The 23,621-nt window shown below is 41.0% G+C and overlaps 2 protein-coding genes and 1 long non-coding RNA gene across 3 annotated transcripts; 2 read left to right on the top strand and 1 right to left on the bottom strand.

Annotated features, from left to right (window-relative positions):
* Window positions 1-830: 830 nt before the first annotated feature.
* LOC128221579 (uncharacterized) lies at window positions 831-3,141 on the bottom strand. The gene is made up of 5 exons (XM_052930184.1): window positions 3,035-3,141; window positions 2,242-2,521; window positions 1,551-1,784; window positions 1,082-1,445; window positions 831-958 (listed from the first exon to the last, which is right to left on the bottom strand). The coding sequence occupies exons 1-5, from the start codon at window positions 3,139-3,141 to the stop codon at window positions 831-833; spliced, it is 1,113 nt and encodes a 370-aa protein (XP_052786144.1).
* Window positions 3,142-3,189: 48 nt separating this feature from the next.
* LOC128221578 (mucin-2-like) lies at window positions 3,190-17,659 on the top strand (the record flags this gene model as incomplete). Its single annotated transcript, XM_052930183.1, has 10 exons — window positions 3,190-3,336; window positions 3,685-4,307; window positions 4,659-4,926; window positions 5,524-5,592; window positions 5,752-6,243; window positions 6,403-6,489; window positions 6,722-6,858; window positions 11,616-11,960; window positions 12,112-12,742; window positions 17,642-17,659. Coding segments are annotated over 10 exons (2,817 nt in total), but the record flags the coding sequence as incomplete, so codon positions are not given.
* Window positions 17,660-21,012: 3,353 nt separating this feature from the next.
* Window positions 21,013-23,621, top strand: LOC128222603 (uncharacterized). The gene is made up of 3 exons (XR_008259173.1): window positions 21,013-21,102; window positions 22,268-22,474; window positions 22,950-23,621. It is a non-coding gene; the product is annotated as an uncharacterized LOC128222603 (long non-coding RNA).

The following is a 23,621-nucleotide window of genomic DNA, read 5'->3' as shown; positions in this document are numbered from 1 at the left end:
CAACCACCATTGTACTTATCACCATCATGAGCACAGCTACCACCATACTTATCACAGTCTTGAACACCACCACCACCGTACTTATCATCATCGTTAGCACAACCACAATTGTACTTATCACCACCATGAGCTCAACCACCATTGTACTTATCACCATCATGAGCACAACCACCACCGTACTTATCATCATCATAAGAACAATCACCATTGTACTTATCACCATTATGAGCATAACCACCTTCGTATTTATCACCATCATGAGCACAACCAACAATGTACTTATCACCATCATAAGAACAATCACCATTGTACTTATCACCATCATGAGCACAACCACCTTCGTATTTATCACCATTATGAGCACAACCAACAATGTACTTATCACCATCATGAGCACAACCACCTTCGTATTTATTATCATCATGAGCACAACCACCATCGTACTTATCACCATCAAGAGCACTACCACCCTCGTACTTATCACCACCATGAGCTCAGCCACCAATGTACTTATCACCATCATGAGCACAGCAACCACCATACTTATCACTATCATGAGCACAAACACCACCGTACTTATCATCATCATAAGAACAAACACCATTGTATTTATCACCATCATGACCACTTCCACCAACACCGTACTTATCACCATCGTGAGCACAACAGCCACCTTACTTATCCCCATCATGAGCATCACCACCATTATACTTATCATCATCATGACCACCACCCGCACCGTACTTATCATCAACATAATCACAACTACCACAGTACTTATCACCATCAAAACCACCACCACCATCATACTATTTATCACCATCATGAGCTCAATCACCATCGTACTTATCACGATCATGAGAACAGCCACCATCGTACTTATCACCATCATGACCATCACCACTTCCGTACTTATCACCAACATGACCATCTCCACTACCACCATCATCACCACCACCTACACAATCACCACAACCATCACTACAACCACAACCGTGCTTATCACCATCATGAGCACTACCACCATCGTACTTATTAGTATCATCACGACCATCACCATCTCCACCACCTAGCTAATCACCATCACCACCAACAACATCACCACCACCAACTCCAACACCACAACAACCACAACCATCACCACCACCATGCTTTTCACCATCAAGACCACCTTCACCTCCAACCACACCGTACTTATCACTATCATGACCACCACCACCACCACCACCACTACCACCGTACTTATCACTACCATGAACAAAACCACCATGGTACTTATCAACGGCATGTGCAACACCGTCATCGTACTTATCACCATCATAATCACCAACATCATCGTACTTAACAACATTATGACCACCACCACCATCACCACCACCGTGTTTATCACCATCAGCAGCACCAATACCACCTCTATCACCATGATCACCACAACCACCACCGTACTTATCACCATCATGAGAAGAACCACAATTATACTTATCACCATCATGACAACCACCATCATCACCATCACCGTGCTTATCACCATCACTACCACAACCACAAACACCACCACCACCACCGCCGCCGCCATCAACATCACCGCCACTACCACTGTGCTTATCACCATCAAGACCAACTTCAACTCCAACACCACCGTACCTATCACTATCATGACCATCACCACCACCGTACCTATCACTACCATGAACAAAACCACCATGGAACTTATCAAAAGCATGTGCACCACCGCCATCGTACTTTATCACCATGGTGAGCACACCCACCAGCGTACTTATCACCTTCAAGAGCACACCAACCATCATACTTATCACCATCATGAGCACAACCACCATCGTACTTATCACCATCATAAGCTCAGCCACCCTTGTACTTATCACCATTATGAGCACAACCACCATCGTACTTATCACCATCATGAGCTCAGCCACCCTTGTACTTATCACCATCGTGAAAACAACAACCATCGTACTTCATGATCACAATCGTACTTATCACCATCATGACCACCACCACTACCGTACTTATCAACAACATGACCACCTCCACCACAGTGCTTATCACCATCATGAGCACAACCACCATCGTACTTATCACCATCATGACCACCACCACTACCGTACTTATCAACAACATGACCACCTCCACCACAGTGCTTATCACCATCATGAGCACAACCACCATCGTACTTATCACCATTATGACCACCACCACCATCGAACTTATCACTATTATGACCAACACCACCATACCACCACCGTGTTTATCACCATAGCCCCCATCACCACCACCATCGTACTTATCACCAACATGACCACCACCTACATCAACACCACCGCTACAACCACCACCATAGTACTTATCACCATCATGAGCATCACCTACATCAACACCACCGCTACAACCACCACCATAGTTCTTATCACCAACATAACCACCACCTACATAAACACCACCGCTACAACAACCACCATAGTACTTATCACCAACATGACCACCACCTACATCAACACCGCCGCTACAACCACCACCATTGTACTTATCACCATCATGAGCACAACCACTATCGTACTTATCACCATCTTGATCACCACAACAATTGTACTTATCATGAGCAAAACCGCCATCGTACTTATCACCATCATGAGCACAACCACCATAGTACTTTTCACCAACATGACCCACCACCACCACTGTTCTTATCACCAGCATGAGCACCACCACCATCGTACTTATCACCATCATGAGCACAACCAACATTGTATTTATCACCAAATACAATCATGAGCACAACCACCATCGTACTTAAGACCATCATGACCAACACCACCATCACCACCACTGTGCTTATCACCATCAGCACCACCACTACCACCACCACCATCATCATCACCACCACCAACGTGCTTATCACTATCATGAGCACAACCACCATTGTACTTATCACCATCATGAGAACAACCACAATTGTACTTTAATATCATCAGCAGAACTAACATCGTTATTTATCACTATCATGACTACCACCAACATTGTACTTATCACCATCATGATCACCACCACCATCACCACCGTGCTTATCTCCATCACCACAACAACCACAAACATACCCACCACCACCTCCGTCGCAATCACCATTACCACCATCACCATCACCACCAACACCAACACTACAACCACCACCATCACCACCACCACCACAACGCCGCAATCACCATTACCACCATCACCATCACCACCAACACCACCACTACAACCACCACCATCACCACCACCACCACCACAACGCCATCACCCATCACCATCAATAACTCCACAACCACAACCACCACCACCACCGTGCTAATCACCATCATGAGCACAAACATCGTGTTTATCACCATCATGACCACCATCACCATCACCACCACCGTTCTAATCAACATCATCACCATCATCATCACCACCACCACCATCTCCAAAACAACCACCATCATCATCACAACCACCACCATCACCACCACCACCATCATGCTTTTCACCGTCAAGACCACCATCACCTCCACCACCACTACCACCATCACCGGACTTATCACCATCATGAGTACAACCACCATCGTGCTTATCACCATCATGAGCACAACCACCATCATACTTATCACCATCATGAGCACCACAGCCATCGAACTTATCACCATTAAGACCACCACCACAATCACCACCATCGTACTTATCACCATCGTGAGCACAGCCACCATCGTACTTATTCCCATCATGGTCACCACCAACACCGAACTTATCCCCATCATGAGCAAAACAACCATCGTATTTATCACCATCATGACCACCTCCACAACCACCGTACTCATCCGAATTATGAGCACAATCACCTTCACCACCATCGTGCTTATCAACATCACCACAATCACCACCAACACCACCACCACCAACACAACCACCAACACCGTGCTTATCACCATCATGAGCACAACCACAATTGTACTTATCACCAACATGACCACTTTCACCACCAGACTTATCACCAGCATGAGCAACACCACCATCGTACTTATCACCATCGTGAGAACAACCTCCATCGTACTTATCAGCAGCATGAGCACCATCACCATCATACTTCTCACCATCCTGAGAACAACCACCATCGTACTAATCACGATTATGAGCACAGCCATCGTACTTATTCCTATTATGATAACCACCCTCACCGTACTTATTCCCATATTAAGAATAACCACCATCGTACTTATCACCATCATGACCACCACCACCGTCATACTTATCACCAACATGACCACACCCACCCCGTACTTATCACCATCACCATCACCACAACCATCACCACCACCACCACAACAACAAATATCAAGACCAACACCACCATCACCACCACCACCACCATCACCACCACCACAACTACTGTGATTATCACCATCACCACCACCACCATCACCACCACCACCACCACCATCACCACCAACGTGTTCATCACCATCATGGCCACCACCATCACTTCGCCACCACCATCATGACCACCACCACCACCTTGCTTATCTCCATCATGACCACCACCACCACCGTGCTCTTCATCATCATGACAATCACAATCCACCAAAGTGCTAATCACTTTCATTACCAAACACCACCTCCGAGCTCAGCATCATCATGACTACCACCACGACCGTGCTCATCACAATCATAACCATAACCACCGTGTTCATCACCATCATGAACACCACCACCACCGCTCTCTACACCATCAAAACCACCACCACCTCCACCTCCACCCTGTTCATCACCGTCATGACCACCATAACCATCTCCGTGCTCCTAACCATCATGACAATCACCACTACCATATTGCTAATCACCATCATGACCACCACCATCGCAATAACCGTGCTTATCACCATCATCACCGTCACTGTACTTAAAACCATCATGAACATCATCACTACCATAATGCTCATAACAATCATGACCACCACAACAACTATCACTGTGCTTATCACTATTACCGCCATCACCACTATCATCGTGCTCATAACCATCATGACAATCACCACTACCATCTTGCTCATCACCATCATGACCACCATCACCATGCTCATAACCATCATCACAATATCCTCTACCATCTTGCTTGTCAAAATCATGATCACCACCACCACCATGCTTATCAGCATCATCACCATCACCAGCAACCACTTTGCTCATAACCATCATGACAATCACACCACCTAAGTGCTCATTACCATCATCACCACAACCACAAGCACTGTGCTCATAACCATCATGACAATCACCATTACCATGCTTATCACCATCATCACCATCACCACCACCACCACCACAACGCCATCACCCATCACCATCAATAACTCCACAACCACAACCACCACCACCACCGTGCTAATCACCATCATGAGCACAAACATCGTGTTTATCACCATCATGACCACCATCACCATCACCACCACCGTTCTAATCAACATCATCACCATCATCATCACCACCACCACCATCTCCAAAACAACCACCATCATCATCACAACCACCACCATCACCACCACCACCATCATGCTTTTCACCGTCAAGACCACCATCACCTCCACCACCACTACCACCATCACCGGACTTATCACCATCATGAGTACAACCACCATCGTGCTTATCACCATCATGAGCACAACCACCATCATACTTATCACCATCATGAGCACCACAGCCATCGAACTTATCACCATTAAGACCACCACCACAATCACCACCATCGTACTTATCACCATCGTGAGCACAGCCACCATCGTACTTATTCCCATCATGGTCACCACCAACACCGAACTTATCCCCATCATGAGCAAAACAACCATCGTATTTATCACCATCATGACCACCTCCACAACCACCGTACTCATCCGAATTATGAGCACAATCACCTTCACCACCATCGTGCTTATCAACATCACCACAATCACCACCAACACCACCACCACCAACACAACCACCAACACCGTGCTTATCACCATCATGAGCACAACCACAATTGTACTTATCACCAACATGACCACTTTCACCACCAGACTTATCACCAGCATGAGCAACACCACCATCGTACTTATCACCATCGTGAGAACAACCTCCATCGTACTTATCAGCAGCATGAACACCATCACCATCGTACTTCTCACCATCCTGAGAACAACCACCATCGTACTAATCACGATTATGAGCACAGCCATCGTACTTATTCCTATTATGATAACCACCCTCACCGTACTTATTCCCATATTAAGAATAACCACCATCGTACTTATCACCATCATGACCACCACCACCGTCATACTTATCACCAACATGACCACACCCACCTCCGTACTTATCACCATCACCATCACCACAACCATCACCACCACCACCACAACAACAAATATCAAGACCAACACCACCATCACCACCACCACCACCATCACCACCACCACAACTACTGTGATTATCACCATCACCACCACCACCATCACCACCACCACCACCACCATCACCACCAACGTGTTCATCACCATCATGGCCACCACCATCACTTCGCCACCACCATCATGACCACCACCACCACCTTGCTTATCTCCATCATGACCACCACCACCACCGTGCTCTTCATCATCATGACAATCACAATCCACCAAAGTGCTAATCACTTTCATTACCAAACACCACCTCCGAGCTCAGCATCATCATGACTACCACCACGACCGTGCTCATCACAATCATAACCATAACCACCGTGTTCATCACCATCATGAACACCACCACCACCGCTCTCTACACCATCAAAACCACCACCACCTCCACCTCCACCCTGTTCATCACCGTCATGACCACCATAACCATCTCCGTGCTCCTAACCATCATGACAATCACCACTACCATATTGCTAATCACCATCATGACCACCACCATCGCCATAACCGTGCTTATCACCATCATCACCGTCACTGTACTTAAAACCATCATGAACATCACCACTACCATAATGCTCATAACAATCATGACCACCACAACAACTATCACTGTGCTTATCACTATTACCGCCATCACCACTATCATCGTGCTCATAACCATCATGACAATCACCACTACCATCTTGCTCATCACCATCATGACCACCATCACCATGCTCATAACCATCATCACAATAACCTCTACCATCTTGCTTGTCAAAATCATGATCACCACCACCACCATGCTTATCAGCATCATCACCATCACCAGCAACCACTTTGCTCATAACCATCATGACAATCACACCACCTAAGTGCTCATTACCATCATCACCACAACCACAAGCACTGTGCTTATCACCATCATGACCATTACTACCACCACCACCTTGCGTATCACCATCATGATCACCACCACTGTGCTCATCACAATCATGACCACCACCATCAGCGTGCTTATCATCATCATGACCATCACCACCATCGTTGTGCTCATAACCATCATGACAATCACCACTATCATCTTGCTCATCACCATCATGACCACCACCATCAGCGTGCTTATCATCATCATGACCATCACCACCATCGTTGTGCTCATAACCATCATGACAATCACCACTATCATCTTGCTCATCATCATCATGACCACCACCACAATCATCACCTTGCTTATCACCATCATACACCACTGTTCTTATCAACATCATCACCATCAACGTGCTCATAACCACCATGACTATCACCACTACCATCTTGCTCATCACAATCATGACCACCATCACTGTTTTTATCACATCATCAACATCACCACCACCACCGTTCTTATCACCATCTTCACAATGACCACTACCATCTTGCTCATCACCATCATGAACACCACCATAACCGGGCTTATCACCATCTTGACCATCACCACCATCACCGTGCCCATAACCATCACCCCTACCATCTTGCTTATCACCATCATGGCAATCACAAACACCATCACCGTGCATATCACCATCATAACCACCATAATCGCTGTGCTCATCACAATCATGACAACCTACACCACCATCAACCAACGTTCTTATCACCGTCATGACAATCACCACTACCATCTAGCTCATCATCATCATGACCACCACCACCACCACCACCATCACCGTGCTTATCACCATCATCACCATCACCGTGCTCATTGTAAAATGACAATCACCTCTACCATGTTGCTCATCACCATCATGACCACCAACACCACCATGCTTATCAGCATCATCACCATCACCACCAAACACCATGCTTAAAACCATCATGACAATCTCCACAAACAACATGCTTATCATCAACATGACCACCACCACCACCACCACCACCACTACCACTATGCTCATCACCATCATGATCACCACAATCACTATGCTTTTAACCACATGACCTTCACAATCCACCACCCAGCTCATCACCATCATGACCATCACTACCACCACCACCTTGTCTATCACCATTAAGACCACCACCACCACAGTGCTCATCACTATCATGACCACCACCGACACCTAGCTCATCACCATCATGACAATCATCACCATCATGCTTATAACAATTATGCAAACCACCATTGCCATGCTCATTATTAACATGACCACCACCACCACCGTGCTCATCACCATCACAACAACCACCATCACCATGTTTATCACCTACATGACCACCACCACCACCGCGTTAAACACCATCATAACCACCAACACCACCATAACCATAATGACAATCACCACCATCACCGTGCTCATAACCATCATGACAATCACCATTACCATGCTTATCACCATCATCACCATCACAACCACCACCGTTCTTATTACCATCATGACAAACACCACTACCATCTTGCTCATCACCATCATGACAACCACCATCACCGTGCTTATCACCATCATGTCTATCACCATCATGTCTATCACCATCATCACAGTGCTCATAACCATTGTGACAATTACCACTACCATCTTGCTCATCACCATCATGACCACCACCACCACCACCACCATCACCGTGCTCATCACCATCATGACAATCGTCACTACCATCTTCCTCATCACCATCATGACCAGCACCATCACCGTGCTTATCACCATCCTCACCATCACCGTGCAAATAACCATCATGGCAATCACGACTACCATCTTGCTCATCACCATCAAGACCAGCACCACCACCATCCACCACCATTCTTATCATTACACCACCATCAACGTGCACATAACTATCATGACAATCATCCACTACCATCTTCCTCACCACCATAATGACCACCATCACTGTGCTTATCACCATCATCACCATCACCATGCTTATTACCATCATCACCATCACCACCACCATCGTTTTTATCACCATCATGACAATCACCACTACCATCTTGCACATCACGATCATTACCACCACCATCACCATGCTTATCACCATCATGACAATCACCACTACCATCACCCATGCTTATAACCATCATGACAATCACCCTCACCATCTTGCTTATCACCATCATGACCATCACCAACAAGACCATGCTCATAACCATCATGACAATCACCACTACCAACTTGCTCATCAACATCATAATCACCACCAACACCATCAACCACTGTTATTATCACCGTCATGACAATCACCACTACGAACTTGCTCATCACCATCATGACCACCACCATCACCATGCTCATAACCATCATAACAAACACCACTACCGTCCTGCTCCTCACCATCATGACCACCGCCATCACCATGCTTATCACCATCATCACCATCACCGTGCTCATAACCATCATGAAAATCACCACTACCATATTGCTCATCACCATCATGACCATCTCATCACCGTGCTTATCACCATCATCATCATCACCGTGCTCATAACCATCATGACAATCACCACTACCATCTTGCTCATCACCATCATGACCATCACCACCACCACCAACACCGTTTTTATCACCATCATGACAAATACGCTTACCATCTTGCTTATCACCATTACCACCTTGCTCATCACCATCATGACCACCACAATCACCTTGCTCATAACCTTCATGACCATCACCACCATCACCGTGCTCATAACCATCATGAAAATCAAAACTACCATCTTGCTCATCACCATCATGACCACCACAATCACCGTGCTTATCACCATAATGACCATCACCACCATCACCGTGCTCAAAACCATCATGACAATCACCCCTACCATCTTGCTCATCACCATCATGACCACCACCATCACCGTGCTTATCACCATCGTCACCATCACCATCATCACCTTGCTCATGACCATCATGACAATCACGATTACCATTTTGCTCATCACAATCATGCCCACCACCATCACCGTGCTTATCACCATCACCACCATCACCGTGCTCATGACCATCATGACCATCACCACTACCATCTTGCTCATCACCAACATGACCAAAACGACCACCATCACTGTGCTTATCACCATCATCACCATCACCGTGCTCATAACCATCATGACAATCACCACTCTCATTGTCCTCACCACCATAATGACCACCATGACAACCATCACCGTGCTTATCACCACCATCATCATACTTATCACCATCATCACCATCACCACTCTAACCGTTCTTATCACCATCATGACAATCATCACTACCTTCTTGCTCATCACCATCATGACCAACACCATCATCGTGCTTATCACCATCATCACCATCACCGTGCTCATAACAATCATGACATTAACCACTACCATCTTGCTCATCACAATCATAACCACCATCACCACCATCACCATGCTTATCACCATCATCACCATCACCATGATCACCATGCTCATAATCATCATGATAATCACCACTACCATCTTGCTCATCACCATCATTACCAACACCATCACCGTACAATCACCATTATCACCATCACCACCACCAACGTGCACATGACCATCATAACAATCACCACTACCATCTTGCTCATCACCATCATGACCACCACCACCACCACCATCACCATGCTTATCACCATCACCACCATCACCGTGCTCATAACCATCATGTTAAACACTACTACCATCTTGCTCATCACCATCTTGAACATGACCACCACCATCACCGTACTTATTACCATCATCACCATCACCACCATCACCATGCTTATCACCATCATAACCATCACCGTGCTCATAACCATCATGACAATCACCACTACCATCTTGCTCATCACCATCATGACCACCACCACCACCGTTCTCATCACCATCATCACCACCATCATCGTGCTTATAACCATCATGACCATCACCTCTTCCATCTTGCTCATTAGCAACATGACCACTAACACCACCATCACCGTGCTAATCACCATCATGACCACCACCATTCATCACCGTGCTCATCACCGTGCTCATCACAACCACCACCACCACCATGCTTTTCACCATCATCACCACCTCCACCAACCACCTTGCTTGTCACTATCTTGATCATCACCACCACTACCACCACCATCACCACCACTATGCTAATCACCATCATAACCACCATCATCCACCAACGTGCTTATTACTATCATGACGAACACCAACATTGTGCTCACCACCATCAGCACATCGTCATCCACCACCACCGTGCTAACAACCATCAGCAAATCCACCACAATCATGCTCACCACCATCAGCACATCCACCATCATCATGACCACCACCGTGCTCAACACCATCAGCACGTCAACCACCACAACCACCATGCTTACCACCTTCAGCACATCCAACACCACCACCATTTTGCTCACCACCATCAAAACTTCCACCTCCATTACCACCACCACCACCACCGTGCTCACCACCGTCAGCACATCCACAACCACCACTACCGTGCTCACCACCTTCAGCAGATCCACCACAACCGTGCTCACCTCCATCAACACATCCACCATTACTGTGCTCACTACGCACATCTTCCACCACCATCACCGTGCTTCCCACCATCAGCACATCCAACACCAACACCATCAGCACTACCACCACCCCCACCACCATCGCCACAGTGATCACCACCATCAGCACATCCACCACCACCATTACCATGCTCACCACCATCAGCACATCCACCACAAACATGCTGCCCAGATTCAGCACATCAACCACCACCATGCTCATCACCATCAGCGCATCCACCACCACCATGCTCACCACCACCAGCACATCCATCACCACAGTGCTCACCACCATCAGCACATCCACTACCGCCGTGCTTACCACCATCAGCACATCCATCACCACCATGCTTACCACCATCAGCACATCTACCACTACTGTGCTCACCACCATCAGCACATCCACCACCACCGTGCTCACCACCATCAGCACATCCACCACCACCACTACTGTGCTCACCACCATCAGCACATCCACCACCACCGTGCTCACCACCATCAGCACATCCATCACCACCGTGCTCACCACCATCAGCACATCTACCACTACTGTGCTCACCACCATCAGTACATCCACCACCACCACCGTGCTCACCACCATCAGCACATCCACCATCATCACTACTGTGCTCAACACCATCAGCACATCCACCACCACCACTACTGTGCTCACCACCATCAGCACATCCACCACTACCGTGCTCACCACCATCAGCACATCCACCACCACTGTGCTCATCACCATCAGCACATCCACCACCACTGCGCTCACCACAATCAGCACATCCACCACCACCGTGCTCACCACCATCATCACATCCACCATCACCATGTTCACCACCATCATCACATCCACCACCACCACCACAACTGTGCTCACAACCATCAGCACATCCACCACCAGCATCACTACCGTGCTCACCACAATCAGCACATCCACCACCACCACCACTACCGTGCTCGCCACCATCAGCACATCCACCACCACCACCACCACTACTGTGCTCGCCACCATCAGGACATCCACCACCACTACTGTGCTCGCAACCATCTGCACATCCACCACCACCTTCACTACCGTGCTCACCACCATCAGCACATCCACCACCACCACAACTACCGTGCTCACCACCATCCGCACATCCACCACCACCACGACGACCGTGTACATCACCATCAGTCACTGAAGCATGGAAACAATGCAGTCACTAATTCTCATAAAACTCTTATAAATAATTGAAATAAATATCATAATTAAAGAGGCAAATATCACATGTATTAATAAACGTGCTTATATTAAACGTGCTTATATTAAAAAATATTGTTTTAAATTAAATATCACATGTACTAATAAACGTGCTTATATTAAACGTGCTTATATTAAAAAATATTGTTTTAAATTAATTTAAAATATGTTCATTACACTAATATATCTACATTGCTGTAAACTGTTTTTCACTTCTTGATTCATGAGTTTTTCCATCCAGTCTATTATAAGCCACGTGCAAATGAAGCCACATGAATGTGCAACTTTTTAAATAAAAGTATTATATAGGAATATACATGAATATGAAATAAACCTTTTCTGGTACCCATGTTTGGTTAAGGAAATCTTGGGAAAGAATGCTGGTGCCTTTTAGCATTTTCACTATAAGATTTCAACTAGAACTCCGCGAGTTGGATGTGTCGCCTGACGAATTATTTACTGTCGACATTATAGCTGTTAGATTGGCATTTTATTCATTTATAGACAATGATGTTGCCATTTAACTTTCAAGTGTTGGTGGCATTTGATAGTTTACGAGATATGCCACGGACAAAACCTAAGCAAGAAAATTAACAAAGGGCAATAACTCTAAAAAATATGGCAGCAAGAGTAACGGTTCTTGTGCACTGCACTTGCCCTCAATGAGATCTATCTAGCTATGAAGTTTCAAGTTGATACCTCTTATATTCTTCAAGATATGCCCCGGACAAAACTAACAAAGGGCAATAACTCTAAAAATATGGCAGCAAGAGTTACGGTTCTTGTGCACTGCACTTGCCCTCAATGAGATCTATCTAGCTATGAAGTTTCCAGTTGATACCTCTTATATTCTTCAAGATATGCCCCGGACAAAACTTTAAGCATGAAAATTAACAAAGGGCAATAACTCTAAACATATAGATGCAAGAGTTACGGTTTTTCTGCACTGCACTTTCCCTCAATCAGATATACCTACGGAATAAGTTTCAGGTTGATACCTCCTATAGTTTACGAGATATGCCACGGACAAAACCTAAGCAAGAAAATTAACAAAGGGCAATAACTCTAAAAATATGGCAGCAAGCGTTACGGTTCTTGTGCACTGCACTTGTCCTCAATGCGATCTATCTAGCTATGAAGTTTCAAGTTGATACCTCTTATATTCTTCAAGATATGCCCCGGACAAAACTTTAATCATGAAAATTAACAAAGGGCAATAACTTTAAAACTAAGAAAGCAAGAGTTACTGTTATTGTGCACTGCACTTGCCCTCCATGAGATCTATCTACATATGAAGTTTCAAGTTGATAGCTCTTATATTCTACAAGATATGCCCCGGACAAAACTTTAAGCATGAAAAATAACAAACGGCAATAACTCTAAAAATATGGGAGCAATAGTAACAGCTCATGTGCACTGCACTTGCCCTCAATTAGATCTATCTACATATGAAATTTCAAGTTGATACCACTAATAGTTTAGGAGATATACCCTGGACAAGCGAAAATGGGACGCGGACGCCGCCGCCGCCGCCGAAAAAAGTAAGCCCTATATGTCGTCTTTTCAGGCGACACAAAAACCATCAGAAAATGCCTTTTTCAGTTTTCGTGTTTTTCTTAAAAAATAAATATAATTTGTTAATTTGACAAACATTTAAGAAATTAATTCAAAACTAATGATTTAATAATAAAGAATTGAAAATGATGTCCATAAATTTTTTATATGAACAAATTTAAATACATATCTTTGTGTTGATAATGTTGTTCAAAGCATATTGTGCAAACATGACTGCCAAAGTAGTCCAATCACAACACCATCATGACAGCCACCACCACCACCACCGCCATGCGAATGTATCTCCATACCACCAATCTAAATAAAACAGCTTAGGTTATGTGGACAAGACATTTAAACTTAGGGATAATCATCATTATCATTATCATCATCACCATCATAATAATCATCGTATGACCACAATGACAAACAATATGACCACCACCACAATCATCATCGTCATCACCATCACCACCAACACCACGATCACCAGCATCACCATCACTAACAACCATCATCATCATCATCATCATCATCATCATCATCATCATTATCATCATCATCATCATCATCATTGCCATCATCATCACAACAACAACCACCAGCACCATCATCATCATCAACATAACAATCATCATCTACTGTGAAATCATTAATGTTCGTGGGGCATTAATGTTCGTGGTTTTCGTGGGTTGGGTGATCCACGAATTCAAGATCCCACGAAATATAAACACTTTATTCACTTTTTCAATTGCCTTGTTACGTACATACTCTAGTATATTCTTTACAGAGGTCGCAGTATACAGTGTTAAAACCTGTCTCACTGTATGACTTACGATCATTATTCTGTTAATATATTACTAGTATAACTGCCTTTAACAAATAATGAACCAAATCAATTAAATGTGTTTAATGCAGCAAATGATAGTTATAAGCACGTGGTTAAACGTGTGCTGTTAATGAAAATCTCCAAGTTTACAAGATGTGCGTGATGAGTGTCCATACTCGATTTTTTTATTTAATGAAATAATTAATCGATTACTAGTACATTGAAGGTTAATAAGCACCGAACGTGACAATATACGCACCTTTTCGGTGTTTTCACAGTTTGCAAATTCTTAATTGGCATTCAATGGCTTCCCCTATCTGTATTTATGATCAGGGTACATCTTCTTTTATTACCTTTATTCCCAATTAAATCGATAATTGACATGGGTATATGCACTAATTGGCATGTCGTACCACATTAGCGAGTTTGTATCTTTATTTACATCTCATCATTGCACATACCATAAAACACATACAATGTAAAATAACATTAAAAAACAGTGCAATGCCATTCCATTCGGAATTATAAGAGATGGTCCATGACCTTTTACAATAATATTTTACCTATCTACAAAATATTCATGTACATGTATTCTAAAAGCTAACAGATTTGCTAAATTTATCAATAAAGCGAGTGTCATAAACCGAGTGACGTATAAGACGGAAATCACGGGCCAGCGCGTGGATATTATGCAGACGATCTAGGACGATCGCATCTTCGATTATTTTTTTCCAAAAATGAAAATCCACGAATTCAAGTACCCACGAAATTGTTTTTTTTCGACAAACCACGAAATTTCATGCCCACGAACATTAATGATTTCACAGTAAATGCAATACCAAAATCACAATCCATTTCATTCTCATTGTATTGACTTTGTTCACCTGGTCAAGTTCAGCCATTGAGTCTTCATTGCCTGTACACCCATAGCCAACTCCACTGCTAGAGGCATCTCTTCTGGGTAGTTAGACACTTCCAGTAATTCAGACGCTAAAAAAGTGAAACAGCTGGAATCTCTTATTTTAGTTAAGAATGTATGCATAATCAAAACAAGTATCAAATCATGTATGTATATGAAACAAAAATAGTTATATTATTTTATAGTTTCATACACTAAGATCACTTTTTGTCTACAGTATTAGCACTATCTATATATTTACCTAAAGGTGCTAAGTTTCATTCACTTTGATCACCCGCTTCAATCCTGCTGTCAAGCTACTGTCCTCAGTGAGTTATCTCTCATAACCAACCCAAATGCATGTGTCAACACTTCAAGTGGACAGTTGGGCACTTCCCAGTACAGTGGGCACTGAAATATTGAACTGATGCAGTAATTTATTTCAATAAAGAGTTTATATATATAAAATTAAAACAAGTAGCTTAATCAAACAAACACATATTAAACATATTTAATGTTAATTAACTAATATTATTCAATGGAAATAAAGAATAAACATCTCTACTATAACAAGAACCACCATTGCTCATTTAAATTTAAATTGACAGTTGTGTTTATAACTTTTACGACACCTTTCACCATATGGTAACAATACATTTAAAAATAGAATAAATTAAACCTTTCTTAAATGATACGTATTGCTTTTGATGTTTTTTGTTTGCGAAATGTTTTTGGAAGTTTGTCTAATTGACCCACCAACTTCGGGCCCCAGCGGGATTTTTGCAGAATAACACAGGTTTTTTCAACCTCACTCTTCAACCTTCTGGGGAAAATTCCTGCGGGGTTTCAATAAAACAAGATTTAAGTTATTTTAGCTCAAAACAACATCTTATACCAAAAGGAGCTTCGACACCGGAAATGAAATAACGTGAAACAAAAAAACAAAACTTTTCTGTACAACGAAATCAATATAAGCCTTGTTTTTGAGATTATTTACATTACTTTTAAGTAAATAGCTTCTTTGATGGACTATTTAGAGTTATTTCTTTCATTTGAAAATTCCATTTACTTAATGCATATTTTACGGGAGAAAAACCCAGCAAAAATCAAGTACGCCATTTAATGAAAAATAGCAAGATATAAATTACACTTTAAAATTCATCTTCCAGCGGTTTGATGTTGTTTAGATGTAAAGTTGTTAAACATATTTATATTGAGTAAATGATATAAAGTTAACATGTGTTTATAATATTTATTATTTTTAACTTTAACTTTATATTTAACAGATCTTAATAGTTAGTTGTATGTAACCTTCAGCATCGTCAATATACAGACGTCGCAAAATCTAGTTATGTTATGGCCTTGTCACCATCAGTGATCTTCCAGTTTATTTATTGCCTAAATGATAACTTTCATTAAAGGCTTTAAAATTTCATTTAAAAACTACAAAGTGATATATAATTTTGTTTAAATAATGGATAACTACCCCCCTCCCCTCCCCTCCACTACCATTAAACATTTTTACATTTTGAAGCTGCACTCTCACAGATTTGCCGTTTTAACAGATTTTATTTTATTTTTTACGTTTTGTCTTTGAATGAGCAAATTTTTGTGTGAATATCTGCAAACCAGTGTTCAAAGACTGCTGACGAAATATAAGATCGCAGATTTTTAATTTTCAGTTCGAAAACTAATTTCAGAGTTACTTACAGTTTAAGAAAAATGCATAAAAAATGAATTTTTGAACTAAAAAAGAAAAATCTGTGACTATTTTTAGACTGTCGGCTGCAAGCCGACAGTCTTTAGAGAGCGGTATTTCAGAAACGCGACTAGTCGCCTGACACGACATATTGAACATGAATATATTAATACACACCACCTGCGTAGCAACAGAACTACTTACGTGAATGTGGGGCGTCAAGTACCTGCTTATGTGTATTTAACGCGTTATTGCCTTTTTTATGACAAACATTGCGTGTTACTCTTAGTATAGTTGTACCGTTGCAATTTGGTGAGTTTTATTGAACAAAATAATGAAAAATAATGAAAGTATAGCAATTACATACGAAGTCATTTTACCCTACATCCAAGAGTAAGCTACACCACATGTTTGCACACCGTGTGACGTCACACATATCCCGGCATTCAAGACTGACCCGGCAAACCCCGGCAAAGAACTTATTTTATGAATGAAAGCTATTAAGAAATAAATCATACGCGGTTAAAGAGTTCATGTCATGTAATATTTTGTGAAATAGCTTTTATGTTTCAAATGATTTTTTTCAGCAGCAATCGAACTATTGTATTTGTTTGAGTAAATTATTTGGATTATACCTATCACAGTGTGTCAACGTTATGCCTATTGTTATTTTGGACTATAGGGTGTAGTTTTTAAAGTCATACACAATATGGCGGCGATTATGCGGAAATGAAATTGTATGTTACTTCGAACATGTTCTTCTACAAAATAACCGACCTGTATTTAGTGCTATTGCTTTAACATCAATCGAAGCAAAAATGGCATCAATGTATGCGTCTAAAAATGTTAAATTTAGATGGAGACAATCCAGAAATGAGCTGCCAGGAAGTGATCGATTTCGGACACGAAGGTACATGTACATTAGTCTGAAATAATAGGCGTGTTATACGGGATTCTTCCAATCCCTAACGTCTAAACGGTTTTGTGCAAAAAGCGGGGCTGTTTGAAAAATATTGAAATTGTATTAAGTGAAGTATTTTATGGAAATGGATAATAAAGTAAAGATTTATATTCATATTTTACCATGGAAGTGCAAAGCTATTTTGCAAAAAAACAAGCATTTAATGCATTAAAACACATTATTCACCTTTTCATTAAAAGGAAAGTTGACTGACACAGACAACAATTATGCCAAGTGGAACAACTTGACCCAATCGTAATAATTCGGCCACCTCCTACAAGCTTCGAGATAATACAATCGTAACAACTCGGCCTTGGCCGAACAATCTGAACACCTCAGCCAGTATCCAACAGGGATTGACTATCTCGAAGCTTACCGAAGATGGCGAGTTGTTACAATTGATGGCCGAAATGTTCCGATTGTTGTAAAATTGTGAACTTCAGCCTTGCAGGTGCCCTTCATGTATATTTTGTTATGTTTTGACAGAATGAAATGAAGAAAAAACCATCAAACTCATAAGTATTTGCTTGATATTACTTTTTGGTTACGGAATTTATATAAAATAACATTATCTGGTAATATTTCTTGTTTTTATGATATGTTATAGATGCAATATGCTTTAACCCGGAATCCCTATCGGAATAACTACCCACTTTTCGTACAAAACAATTTGTACGTGAAGGATTTGCTGTATCAAAAATCGTAAAAAAATCTGTCAACGTACAATTATTACGACTAGAAGGTAATCTAGCTGATCTTCATCTCTTAGTCTAAATATTTGTACGTTGACGGACTCTTTTTACGATTAAAAAAATGTATATATATATATGTATATATATATGGCAAATCCTTCACTACAACATCTTCATGTTACTTTCAATTCAGAGTTGATTATTCACTAAAATTATTTCGCATTTTTAATTGTTGTTTAACCTGAAACGTCTCAACCATCAAAAAAGAACATATATGCTTCAATAGTCTAAAAAAATAGACGTGTTATATGGGATTCTTCCAATCCCTTACGTCTAATCGGGTTTGTGCAAAACAGGGTGGGGGTTGAAAGATATTGAAATCGTAGTTAGATAAGTATTATATGTTTGAAATAGATATTAAAGGTTTTATATTCGTATTTTAGTTATTATCATGTAAGTGCAAAGATTTTTTTCACAAAACAAGTATTTAATGCATTTAAACACAACCATTTTACATCTATGTAAATATATGCACCGCAGTCTTGCAGGTGATCTTCATGTATAACAGTTTATATCATTATGTTTTGACAGTATTAAATGAAGAAAAACACTCATCAAACTCATAATAATTCGTCAGCTTTTATTTTTTGTGTACATAACTCATATTTTAGATATATATAATTATCTGACCCAGAGTCCCAATCGGAATAGCTACTCACTTTTGGTACAAAAAAATTGTATGTGAAGGATATGCCATTTCAAAATTTGTAAAAAGATCAGTTAAGTCACTATTATTTGGACTAGTGCTTCAAGTGTTTGATTTATTGACTCTATAATGTATAATGCACCTGTCAATTGTAGAGCCAAGCTGGGAGCTGCCTAAAAATCAGTTACCCAGTTAGCTCAGTTTGACAGATCTCCATGCAAGTGTTCACATGGTCGTGGGTTCAAGCACCATATCAGTAGCATCTTTTCTCAAAGGTTTACTTTAGAACCCATCATCCAGGAGTAAACAATTACCGGGTATGATTTTTTTATTAAATATTACAGGCCATGTTCTTTTGTAAACTTTCAGATTGAGAAGTGCCTGAATACAAGGCTAGTATTGTTAACATCATCTGATACAATCAACTGGAACAAAGCTGAAGTGGCTGCCTGACCTGACTTAAAAATTGGATGGCAGTATATCAGACTAGAAGATTACAAGTATTGAGGTGGACAAAATGAAACATGAGCCTACCAAAGCTGACAGATTGCACAAGAAACACATAAATGCAGGTATTTACTGAGATATTGTAATTATTTTTTGAAACTTCTCATTCATTTAGGAAGTTCAGTTGAAACAGAGTTGGCAAAAAAATGAACAAAGGTATATACATTTTGAATTCTAATTCAAATGAGAACTTTACTGGCCAGCACAGAATGGTAAAATGCTAGTCTACCAATATCAATGTGCCTGGTTCGAATCAGTAAAGCTGATGAATGTACTGGCTGTGTAGCCAGGATGTGAGTAGGTCTGCACTTGGCTAATAAGGCGTATCATATGTTTAAGCTGCACTCTCACAGATTGTCTGTTTTACCAACTCTTTTTTTTATTTCTTGGTATTGTAATGAATTATTTTATGCGAATTTCTGAACACTGGTCATAACAGACAACTGGAAAAAGGGGATCGCTGCTTTCTTATACTAATTCAGTCAAAAAAGACAACTGAAAATATTGGAACGCTGTTTTCTTAGTTTAATACGGTCAAAAGATGATGTTCTGTGCCAAAAATCTCATTATTAGTAAAGCGTTAGTAATGCTTTTAACCATAAAACTAATAGTTACAAATGTAAATATAAAAAACATGATCTTATCTTTTGTCAGCAGTCTTATTTCATCAGTTTTCATACTGCTTTTCATTAGCTTATTCCAAGCCAAAAAGTAAAAGAAGTTGTCAAAACCTTCAGTGACTGAGAGTGCAGCACTCTTACAGATTGAATGTTTTGACTACTTTATTTATTTTTTGTCTTGGAACGGGCCAATTTATGTGAAAATGCATGTTAACCATTCATATAAGATTGCTGACAATAAATTTGTCAGAAAATGTTATTTGTAAGTTCAAAATGTTTTATGCATTTTTCTTAAACCGTTAGTAACGCTTTAAGCCATAAAACCTTTGTTTTCAACCTGAAATATGGAAGTCTGCAATCTAATATTTTGTCAGTAGTCTTATATCACTGGTTTACAGATATTTTAGCAAAAAAATAGGTCATTCCAAGACAAAAAATACAAAAGTTGTAAAAACAGTAAATCTGTGAGAGTGCAGCTTTAAATGACTAAATGTTTTGATTTGGCTCAATTTTCACCTAAAATCTTATAGTTTTGTGGCATCTAAATGGTTTGTTTTTAACAACATTACATGTGCATATGTATATATTTGTTCTTAAATTTGTAATTTAGATTGGAAGATTCATTCTCTGGAAAGTAGAAAAGGGCATGTTACATACTGTTATCACTGCCATGACAGAAACCATATTGAGGAGCTGGTCCACCTGTAGGAAGAATTGCTCTATTGGTTGGAGCAGCACTATTACCCAGCCATACACCAGCACTTAGTTTGTCATAGGGAGCATTTCTGAGCAGTTATGGAGACCACTAACTATGCAGGTATGTCATAATCAAAATCTTGGTTTATGTATTTTTTTTATAATTTAGCATCTGTTGAGAAGAAATTTATTCCTAGATTGAAGGCACACACTATAGATTGATGCCCAAAAATATATTTCTTATTTTAATGCATTATCATGTCTAACTCATTTGACTTAAATGATCAAAGCAAAAGAAATGCAAATGATTAATCTGCAGATATACAAATGTAAGCTTTATTAACTGGGGAAATTGTTGCCACTTGTCTATTAATTAAAGAACACATTTATAATTAATAATGTTTAATCTGTACACAAATCATGTGCCTGTTTTAACCATCAATGTCAAAGAGTCCAGCATGGTAATGCATTAAATTGAAAAAAAAATGCATTAATTTATATGAACCCTTTAAAACAAAGACATTTCCTAAATCCAATAAAAAATAATTGAATATTGATGCAGAGTTCAGTTAGAATATGATATAACTTTTTTGCAGTTGTTGCAGTGAAACTTGCACCAGTGTGTTTTCTGTGGAGATAAAGAGATAGTGTCCAGCAATGAAGACCCAATTCAAGATCTGACCTTGTAAGGCCAATATGAAATAACTGTGTGGGAAAATGGGAAAAACCTGCAGTCAGGAATGCACGGAAATCATCAAAAGAACAGTGTTAAATTAATCTTGAATAACTTGACATTTATTTTGTTTGACATATTTATTCATGGTGCAGTGAAAACATTCTTTTTTTTCTCATGGTTATTTAAATTTAGAATTGATAGGAGGGAACATCACTATGTAGTTTTATGTTCATAGTCAGATCAAAACCCATGTACATGCCCAAATGAGCATTCGAAAATATCAAAATGGTACTTGTTGTATGTAGTGTAAGTTAATTAACATAATAAACAAAAGTATTTAAACAATTTCAATTTATTATGCCCCTTTCAAAGAAGAGGAGTATATTGCTTTGCACATGTTGGCCGCTACGTCCGTCTGTCTGACAGTAGACCAAAGCTTTTCCGGGTGATAACTCTACAATTCCTAGACCTATTGTCAAACTTGACATGAAAGTTTGGTTTAACCAGTAGATGACCCCTTTTGATTTTAGGGGTAATATGGTCAAAGGTCACAGTGACCTTGAACAGGAAGGTGTCAAACCATACATCTGAC

Source organism: Mya arenaria, chromosome 16, assembly GCF_026914265.1.
Source record: "Mya arenaria isolate MELC-2E11 chromosome 16, ASM2691426v1".
Classification (NCBI taxonomy): domain Eukaryota; kingdom Metazoa; phylum Mollusca; class Bivalvia; order Myida; family Myidae; genus Mya; species Mya arenaria.
The sequence above is the reverse complement of the archived record's forward strand: the minus strand, read 5'-3'. Positions and strand labels throughout refer to the sequence as shown.